The sequence below is a fragment of the Corapipo altera genome, unplaced genomic scaffold (assembly GCF_003945725.1).
Source record: "Corapipo altera isolate COAL_440 unplaced genomic scaffold, ASM394572v1 0, whole genome shotgun sequence".
Lineage (NCBI taxonomy): Eukaryota > Metazoa > Chordata > Aves > Passeriformes > Pipridae > Corapipo > Corapipo altera.
The window spans coordinates 71,619,580-71,630,413 of NW_020884872.1; the positions used below are offsets into that span (position 1 = coordinate 71,619,580).

Here is a 10,834-nt window from a genome sequence, read left to right on the forward strand (position 1 = left end):
TCAGCACACGGTTCCAGTTCTAAGAGAGCATGTACCTGGTGTGCTGCCCAAGTTGGGCCACCAGGCTTGCACAAGCAGCCCCCAGTGGCCTGCCACCTCAGTCTGCCCATACCTGGCATTTGGCTTCTAGTGAGCTTTAAAGGTGCTTTATCTAGCCAATAAAAAAAAAAAAAAGATAAATAAAAATGTGTATGTTAGTCCACTAATCAAAAACTGCTGGCATGTTTTCCAAGTCCAGCATAACTCAAATAGGTAGGTTTAATATCCAGGTTCAGCAATGGTCCTGAGGGAGCACCCAAATGGCATGCCAAGCAGCCTTTATGTAGGAAATAACCAACATTTTCTGGATTAAAAAAAAAAAAAAGGTAAAGTATCCTACCACCACCACAGGAGATGAGCAACAGTTCCTTTATCTGAAGACTGATGTTCAACACACCATGCCTGCAATTCCTTCTCAGTATCTGCCTTTAGAGTCGACTGTCTTCTTGTATACCTTTCTGCTATAAAATTAAAGCCCGTGAATTCACAGAGTTTGTTCTAAGCAGGTTTTAGAGCCCACTGCAGGTACTGCACTGATGAAAAAGACAGCACCACTCAATAAAAAGCCAGGAAGATGCAACCACATAGACCACAGACTTAAAATGAGAAGGATTAAAATAAAAACTTGAGAATACAATTTTGCTGCAGGCAATGCACCAAGTAGAGCTCAGTTGTGATGCCTGACACTCGGCTGATTCAGTGTTCAGCTGGGTCAAGTTTGGCAGCTAATATGTGAGGAACCCCCATGGAGCTTTACCTGGTGATCCTCAAGAAAGACCAGGTGAGACCCCAACCCTCACCTTATGCCAAAGGGCACTTCAAGGCTTTTCTGCTGGAGCAAGGTATGAAATCCAGGTTACACTGTCACTGGGTCATTAGAGCACATACTTTGCACTCATCAGAAGGATTCTCACTCCATCAAGATTACTATAGGACCATCCTCCAAAACGTTTCTGTGTCGATCCAATGGCATACAATTAACTTCCTACAATTAGGACACACAGCTGCTATCTAGTTTTCAATTGCCATACTGCACCTCAGAGGCAGCTGTAAAAGCAATAAAATAAAAAAAAGGAGGTGAAGACTGCAGTTGTACTACAGACACTGCTCCTAGTACTCTTGAATTGTATTTTTATCACAAAGGGCTTTAGAATACACATTTGCACAAACTGAATTCCTAAAATTTACTTCTTTTCTGTGTTCCTTCTATTCATTAGACATCCATAGTAAAAGATGTCATTTAAGAAAAAGCTGCATCAATATTGTTAACAAAATATTTGCAGTCCTGCAGCCTGCTCTTCAAAGTACTCTAAAAATTACACTGTGTATCAAAAGACTTGAAATATTTGTGCTATTTAAAGTAAGAATTAGAATCATGTAACAAAGTTGAAAGCACACTTGTAAGCTCAAGGGAAATATAAAAAAGAAGGTTTGAGCTGTATAGATATTAGAAACAATTAAAAATGGGTTATTGATTGATCACTACTTACCATTCGGGGAATACTACAACGAGAGAATACTTTTTCAATATTTGCATGTAACAACATGCAAACATTGAAATCTGTTTCAGATACTTCCTGCTGAAAGACATAACGTCCATCTATATATTACCATAGCTTCAGGAAAACTGTTATTTCACATTTGCTTCATCAATTTAATTGATTCCCTTTAGTTAAAGGTATGTAAATTAAACCTTCAACTTCAATCCTAATTCCACCCGTATAATTTAAGATCACATATGTACAAGTGTATCACAAGCTGCAAATGCATCTATGGACGTTTCTATTTTACAAATTTTAGTGACTGCCCAAGGGCAATAACACAGCATACTTAAAAGAAAAAGTTTTCAGAATCAGAAAGGCAAATGAGAAGTATCAGGGAAAGGGATTGTAAAGGAGGCAGTAAATGAACAATAAGGCAAAATAAAATGGAGACAATACATGCTGCTCACCTTTTTTTTTTTTTGCAACTTTATTCAAATACCATACCTTGATTTCCCTACTCACCAACAAGAGAGTATTTAAAATCATAGACATCCTATGATAAAGCCACCTTTGAGTAAGTAACTACCCATTTTTAAAGCAAACAATTCCTTTTTTTTTTCTGAAATTTCTCAAAATGGCACTACCACCAGCAACTCTAAACAGCCTCTCCCAAACAACATTAAGCATACTGATAGTTTCACCAGAATTATGTCTGATTATGTGCTTCAGCAGCATCACATGCTGAATTTCCTACACATAGGGGCAGTCCCCCACACCAAACAGCCTCAAAGAGCCGGACGCGAACATTAGAAATGTGGCCGTATCTTTCAGTACCTCAATCTATTTTTCATATTACGGATCTCCTTATCAGTATAGAAACCAGGGCTAGCTGTACCAGCAAAATTAGTACCTGCATGTGAGGAGACCTGAGGCAATAGCTTATCACAGTCACAACTGGGTTTTTCCTCTTAGCCTCCCAGAATCAAAAGAATTTGGGCAAGTTGAGAACTTCTCCTATGAACAGTTTGAAGGATACAAATATAAGAGGTGTATAAAAAAGTAGCTACCCGACTCATACCACTAAACAAAATTCATGCTGAAGTAACTGTGCTGCAATTAATATCAACCTGTTTAAGACACAGACAAGATAAGGTGTAATCAGTCGCATTACAATCATTCTATAGGTAATGGATAAAGCATTTCTTTCTAGAACTAAAGCTTATGTAAACACGACTGGATCATATTTTGGCCATGACTGACCACTGCCTACTTTAAAAGTATTTTTTTTTTTATTTACGGAATGTAAAAATAATACCCAGACTTTTAAAATACACCTTATTTCAATGACAGCATACAGAGCACCACTGCAATGAGACTGTAACAAAGAATGAACGTAATTTAAAATTTAGGAACCTTCTACAGGAACAACCCGTGCTTCTCCTGTTTCTCCTACTCCCTACTTCCTATTGTTCCGCCGTTCAGCAAGTGATGCCATGTCACGGACGACGGAAAGCTAAATGACAGTTTGCTAGGTCTTTCTTGAAAACGTTTATGCCAAGAAAAATAATTTACTCAGGTCTGCACCGAGAACTGGTCATGCACAAAGGATGATTTAAAGCATTCTAAAGCCTCCAAAAGCACGAGCAGACTTTGGCTTCTGGAGCCGCCAGCAAGAAGACCCAAAATGGTGACTACAAGTAATAAATCATAAAACCCAGCATTGTTTAAAGAAAAAGAAACAGCAAAACAAACAAACAAAAAAACCCGTTCTATGGAGCCGGTAGTCAGGCTTAACAGTGTAAGCCGCCACTCACTGACTCACAATGAAAACCCATTAAGCGAAGGGTTTTCCTCGGCCACAAAATCTTTCTCCCCAAACCCACCCGTGCTGCAAGCAGACCCCGTCACCGCGCTGAGGGGCTGCAGACGCCCGGAGTGACCCAGGGGAGCCAGGCACCGTCCGGCCGGGATAGCGCGGGGTTCCCGGGCAGGGATCGGACAGGGCCGGGGAAAGGGCGGCATAACCCGGGGGCCGGGGGGGCACACGGGGGGAGCACACAGGACGCGGCCCGGGGCGGGAGGGTACGGACGGGCCGGGGCCCGGGGGTGTGGGGAGCCGAGCTCCTCGCCCCCTCTCCCACTTACTCACCCGTCCTTGCGCTTGGCTTTGTAGACGTGCCCGTAGGTGCCCCTGCCCACCTTGCAGCCCTCGTACTCGAACAGGTCCTCCACCCGCTCGCGCTCCCCGGTCAGCTTCACCTTGAAATCATAGTCCATCTTGGGCGCCCGCCGTGACCCGCCGCCGCCACCCCCGGCAGCCGCGCCCCGCCCCGCCGCGCACACCGGGCGGCGGCAGCAGCAGCAGCAGGAGAAGGAGGAGGAGGCCCCCGCGTCGCCCCGCGGAACATTCAGCGGCGGGGCTGCTCCCTTCGCTCCGCGCCCCGAGCCCCGGCGCTCCTTCCCTCCTCCCCCGCCTGCCCCGCTCCGCGGCTCCGCCGGTGCCGCTGCCCGGGCGGACTCTCGGGGCCGCGCCCGCCCGCGCTGCCGCAAACCAACGTCGCAAACCACGGCGCCTCCCCGGCCGCGGGCAGGGCACCACGTGCAACGGCCCGGCCCGGCCCGGCAGGCCCCGCGCGCCGCCGCACGCCGGGAGATGTAGTACGGGCTGGGCGGAGGGCGGTCGGGCTGCGCTGCATGCCGGGAGTTGTAGTCCCCGGGCAGGACACAAGGCCCGCCATCAGGGGCACCGCGAGCAGGGTGTGTTCCCATCGCGAGGGTTGGTTATGGGGGATATGCCTGTCTCCAGCTCCATCCAGGCTGGCGAGGGCAGACTGGTAGGTCTGTGCTGCTCTAACAACCTGTTAGCATTGTTGAAATTAAGAGAATCCCACAACTGAGGACACACAATCACAGAATATTCTGAGTTGGAAGGGACCCACAAGGATAATCAATGTCCAACTCCTGACCCAGCACAGGATCATCTCCAAGGGTCACACCATGTGCCTGAACTCTGTCAGGCTTGGTGCTATGACCACTTCCCTGGGGAGCCTCTTCCAGTGCTCAACCACCCTCTGGGGGAAGAACCTTTTTCTAATACCCAACCTAAACCTTCTCGACACAACTTCAGGCCATTCCCTTGGGTCCTGTCACTTGTCACCACAGAGAAGAGATCAGTGCCTGCCCCTCCTCTTCTCCTCACAAGGATGTTGCAGACTGCAGTGAGGCCTCCCCTCAGTCTCCTCAGGGCTGAACAGACCAAGTGATCTCAGCCACTCCTTATGCGGCTTCCCCTCCAGACCCTTCACCATCCTCATTGCCCTCCTTTGCATGCTCTCTAATGGTTTAATATGTTTCTTATATTCTGGTGCCCAAAACCGCGCACAGTATTCAAAACACAGACAGACGTCACAGTGCTGACGAACCTTCTCTATGTGCCTGTGGAGACCAACCGGGATGTAATGTTAGCAAGGCCCTTGTAAGTGACTGGTAAATGGGCATAATAGTTGCCAACCCCACACAGAGCCAGTGGGTCATTTTGTAGAACAGAGAGCTTGGAACTAAACTAAAGCTACAGCAATCATTCTACTTACAGCCCAGCTTTTGGCATTTTTAGTAATCCGGCACATATGCTTCATGTTTCATCTCAAGAACATAGCACACTGAGTACATGTGAGCACTCAAATCCCCAACTTGAAGACATCATAGAATATGAGGACTTCTGAAAGAAAGCATTAACATTTTCTGGAACAATCTGAAATCATCTCCATTTTCATTTACATGTTAAGGTTGCGTTCTGAAAATTGTGGAGAGGAGTGTGCCAGTGGTGCCTCTTGAGCTGGCTTGACTCAGTCGGACTGATTTCAGCTGCCCACAGCTGGACCCTTCAGTATTTTGCCATGGAGTTACTAGCGATATTATGTATGCTAAACAAAGCAATTAGGCAAGTGTTACAAAAAATAAGTGCAGAGAGGATGCAAAACTATCATCTTATTTGGCCAGCAAATCAACTAAATTATACAAGAACATTGCCTAGCACCTCACTACACCAATCAAGCAGAAGCAGGTCAGGGCAGCCCAGCAGCCCATAAAGATCAAACAGTCTGGAAGATGCCATCCATCTCATAAAATTCATCCACTTCAGCCCCATCTCTGCCTTCTGGGATGCCTGGCTTTGGGGACTTCCAGGGATGGCAGCAACCAAGCTTGCAAGGCCACACCCACCACTTACAACACCTCCTGCGTGCTCGTAACTCTCAGTCCTGTCAACAAGCAGGGGGAAAGTAGCAATAACCACACTTCTGTAACTTTCTGATCTTCTTTGCATTATTAATCACTCTTTCGTGGAAGCAATGAACACCCAAACTCCTTCACGCAGATCCAATTACTGCATGGTAATTAATGGTTGGGATTAGTCTGTACTGAGCTAAAATACTGCAGGATGTGGAGGACAAACAATGCCTGTTTCGAAAGAAAAGAGTCATGAAGGAAAACAAGAACAGACAATCTGGACTTGTTTTCTCAGGATCTGTGCTATGCTTTACATGTTTGCATAAAACACTTAGAATTTCAGACTTTGACAAATAAACTCCGAGAAGTCAAAGCCACAACAGAGATAACTTCTCTTCATTTCAGATTTTTGATCCTTTTGTAAGAATATTTACAAGTTTGCTGAAAATGTTTCTTTCATTACTTTTACATACCATTTGGGTTATATGCCTTCCAGATTGAGTGTAGCTGTAAATCTGCTGCATCTTCACTCTGTTTCCACTTCAGGTACTTGTATTGTGAGCAATGTTCAATTTTACCAAATCAAACGTATGGTCTCTAAGTCATGAGAGATTTGAAAACAGAAAACACGCTTTAATAATTTTAATGATGAGAAAGGAATACGGACATTTCAAGGACAATTTTTAATTCTGTTTCATGGAAAGTTTTTTTTGTGGTTTATTTTAAAAATCTGTCACAGTGTAACATAATTTCAAGAAAAAGTTTAATTTTGGCATCTGCTTTTTAAAAGAAAGACATGACCAGGCCATGATCTGCTATTCTTGAATCTCAGGTCCCCACAGTGGCCCTTTTAATTGACAGGGTTTCTTATCTTTCACTGAGTGTTTTGTATTCCCTTCTTTCATGCTGTCTGAGGAATCAATTAAAAAATATATGCTGAATTTGGCTTTTTGGAGTTTTTCTCTTTTTTCTTCTAACATTCATGGTTTACTCTATTATATCCTTCTGTTCCAAGTTTGTGTAATTTCTAATATGTCCAGAATACACACACTTTTGACCTTTTTTTCATTTGACATCACCACACCTTTGAAAAATGTCCAAGTTCTCCATAGGAAAGCCACTACTACCGTGTTATCTGCACAGATAATGTGCAGAGGGATGGAGACAGTTGTCAAAGCAAGCTATGTCCTGAGAGGACAGTAGTTAAGGAGGGTTGACATCATTTAACATCTCTCGATGTATTTCAGGGAATTGTATTTCAGGTGAAAGCCTGGATTGTCTGGGAACGAGCTGGATTGTGATAATAAGTAGATGTTGTCTTTTGGGGTACAGCACCAGCTAACAGAGGTTCCGTACCCAAACAAGAGCAGTGGTACCAGAAGCAAAGCTGGTTTTGGGGGGGGTGTGTTTCCATGCTAATGGCCATGGCGATGGTGCTAGAGTCAGTCTGTGAAGCAAAGCTTACAGCTGGAGAGTGTACAACAAGCTGCTTACTCTGTTTTGCAGTCTTCAAAAATAGAATAAAACCACAGAAAAGTACATGTTTAATGTTTTGTCTTTTTCATCTTTATAAGTGGATAACCTATAACACTCAATCATATCCCCATGCCATTAGAATATCCACTCATTCAACTTACTAATTTTCCAAATTTGAACACAGTTTTGCTTTTCAGAGAACTTTTCATGTAACAGCTTAACTGCCTGCTAAAAGTTTTCCATATACCCAAAGGGATATTCTTTAGCAGTGTGACTGAGGTGTTCCCAGCTTGGTATTGAATGAAAAAGGTTCAGTCCTGCTAAGTGCTCTACATCTTCCATTTTTGTTTAGTCCAGGGAAAGCTGAAGGAAAGATAATAATGTGGTGGCTTTTTTTTTCTTTTCTATATGCAAAGAAAAACAAACTGTCATACTTGCACAATTTGAGTATTTTTTAGAAACCTTGCAGTTGTTTATGGGCAGATGAGTGAGTTAGCTGAACAGTGGCAGCACTTAAGAACACAGTTTACTTAAAGCGGGTAAGTAAAGTGCTGGTTCTATAAACAGTTTTCTATGTAAAGCAATGTGGTTTGTTTTTTTTTATTTTCCACTTAACTATATTTTACTATAAAGTTGATCAACTTGATCTAATAAAGCATCCTAGATTCTAGATGGAGTGCAAGTTAGTAACAAACATAAATCAATTCTTTGTATCCAGGTGCTTTATAGGAGAGTTGTGCTTGCATTCAGTGAAACATCTTTTTGCCAGACTCGGGACCACCTACAGTAACTATCAGTCTGGTTGTGTTATGCTCCTTACAGAGAATCAGTTGTCACCATCCCTGGAGGTATTTAAGAGACGTGCAGATGTGGCACTGAGAGACATGGTTTAGTGGTGGACTTGGCAGTGCTGGGTTAATGGTTGGACTCAATGATCTTAAAGGTCTTTTCCAAACTAAATGGTTCTGTGATTCTATCTCAACAAACCTTGAAAATTCAGCCTATGAACTCCTGGTTATTCTTGTTATTGAAAAGAGCCCTACCTGAGAGGAAATAAACCCTGAAATTAAATATTATTTTATTATATTATTTCACATAATTCTAGAAATATTCAGGCTAGAAGGAATCTCTGGATGTTATCTAGGATAATATCCTGCTCAGAGCAGGGCTACTCTTAAATTCAGGTAGCTTGAGGCTTTGTCTACTCAGGTCTCACAAACCTCTATGCAAGGAGATTCCACAGCCTCTCTGGATTTGACTATCCTCAGGGTAAAATTTTTTGTCCCTCTATCAGTACAAATTCTGGCTCTGTTTTCCCAGCAAGCTCCTTTTCGGTACTGGCAAACTGCTCCTTTTTTCAGCTGAAGAAGCCCTGGGGCTCACAGCCTCTCACATGGCAAGTGCTCCAGCCGATGACCATCTTAGTGCTCTTGGCAGAAGTCACTCCACTTTATTAGTAATTTTCCATATGAGGATTGTTCTACTGGAGACCCCCCAAACTGGGCATTGTATTTCACACGCAGGGAATAATGTAAAGGGAAATAATAACTTCCCAATCCCTTCCTGATAATCAGTTTTTTGTGTTCACAGGATCACATAAAGGGTCAAGTTGGAGGGACCACAGTGGGTCATCTGGTCCAACCTCTCTGCTCCTGCAGGGTTCCCTAGACCATGTTATTCAGGATTGTGTCCAGATAACTTCTGAATAACTCCAGGGAAGGAGACTCCACAACTTCGCTGGGCAACCCGTTCCAGTGCTCAGTCACTCTCACAGTAAAGAATTACTTCCTCATGTTGAGGTGGAATTCCTGTGTTACAGTTTCTGCCTGTTGCTCCTTGTCCTATTGCTCTGCAGCACCAAGAAGAGCCTGGCTTCATCCTCTTGATTATTATATATATTGATAAGATCCCCTCCCACTCTTCTCCAGATTAATGACTGTCGGGTCCTGTTTAACTACTGCCACCAGGATCCCTCAGCCTGTCCAGTAGAGACAGTCAGCAAAGCCCCCAGTCAGTATTGTCCCAGAGGGCTGGTCACTCCTAGATAGAGGACTTTGCATTTGTCCTCATTAAACTTCATGAGGTTCGTGATGTCCCATCAACTTCATATCACCAATTTGGTGTCACCTAGACATACAAAGATCCAGTATAAAAAGACTGATTATGAAGCCCTGCCTTGATAATATAAAATAATAAAATATAATAAAGTTACTTTCTAAAGAACTTAAAAGACTGAACAGTCAAATTAAATCCAGGTTCTCAGATTCTCTTTTATACAAAACTTAGTAATTGCCTGAAGTTTGCTGCCCTCCATAGGCTATTTTTATTATAGTTGCAAAGAGAATTTTCCTGTGGAAAGCATTACCACAGTGCAATCACATTCCAAGAAAGAGCCACTCTTGGTTTGTTTTATTAACAACACAGCATAAAATGAACAAATACTTTACTTAGTTATAGTGTGCTGTTGTGAAACATCACTATGAACAGGACATGAACACCAAATTCTGCATTGGAGGACAGGTCAGTGGAAAATAGACTAATTCAGTGTAAGGTTTCTGTATAGAAATATGGGTTCATTCACCCATCTAAATAAAAAATTTCTTTTTGGTGAGCAGTCCACATGTGGGCTTGATACCAGAGAAGATGTTGAGTTTGACAGTGGAACAATGCTTACCAAAACCAGACTGTAGAATGAAAGGATTTCAAAACTAGGATCAAAAACAACTGTGGGAAGAAACTGAATTTTCAAGGGATCCAGGCACTACTTTATACACAGACTTTCATTAGGAAAGTAAGATTGATCTTCGAGAAGGACATATTTTAATTGATCCGGGCAAAGAAAATCATAATAGAATACTAATTATTCATACTTTGGCAAGGAACATGAAAAACAAAGACGGTATCATTTCCTGAATGCAGTGAGCAGGAAGGAGTACTCTCTGGTCTGGCCTCAGTGTTAAGACTGTGTCCCAACTGTCAATTTGTCTCATGGAAACCACCTCATAGCACAACAGGAATGTAAACTAACACCAAACCTAAATGTAACACTTGTGTAAACTCTTTTTCTCAGCCAGAATAAAATTCTGGGTGTGTAGTGAAAGTATCTTCCTGGAGGGTGGCTCTGGGCCCTTCCTAGCAGCTCATTCATTACTGAGAGTTTTCCTTTGTATCCAGACCAGTTGCACAGAAAATACGCCAACTCTGTTTATTTCTACGAGGAAGTTTAAACAGTGGTATGAGCAGTTTGGATATTCTAGGGATGAGGTTCTTTTGCGTAGTTGAAGCACCCTTCTCGTAAAATCCTCTCATTTTGCTGATTCAGAGACTTTGTGCAAGACATGAAACACGCTCCAGTCATAGCCTGGCAGCTTCCACCACGCATTGTGACAATCTGCAGATGCAACTCGGAGAAGCAAGTTTGTGAATGTCAATGTTCCACAATTAGCATATGCAAAATTTGTGAAAGATTCGGCATCCCGTGTGGAAAAACTTCTGTCTAAGGCTCTGCAAATCGAAATTGCTAAAATCGCGGCTTGAGACAAAACAGCCTCTGTGACGGGACCAAGCAATTAATTTTTTTGAAAATTTTAGCGAAAATGGAGAAGGCA

General features: G+C 43.1%; 1 protein-coding gene across 3 annotated transcripts in view; it reads right to left on the bottom strand.

Annotated features, from left to right (window-relative positions):
* Positions 1-4,054, bottom strand: part of CDK8 (cyclin dependent kinase 8) — a 72,418-nt gene extending 68,364 nt beyond the window's left edge. Inside the window, exon 1 of one of the 3 annotated variants that reach the window (XM_027652053.1) lies at positions 3,673-4,054. In XM_027652053.1, coding sequence (XP_027507854.1) covers positions 3,673-3,800 — 128 coding nt within the window. In that variant the 5' untranslated portion in view covers positions 3,801-4,054. The remainder of the gene's footprint in view (positions 1-3,672) is intronic. The other 2 variants (XM_027652043.1, XM_027652034.1) reach the window with 2 other exon arrangements.
* Positions 4,055-10,834: the final 6,780 nt, after the last annotated feature.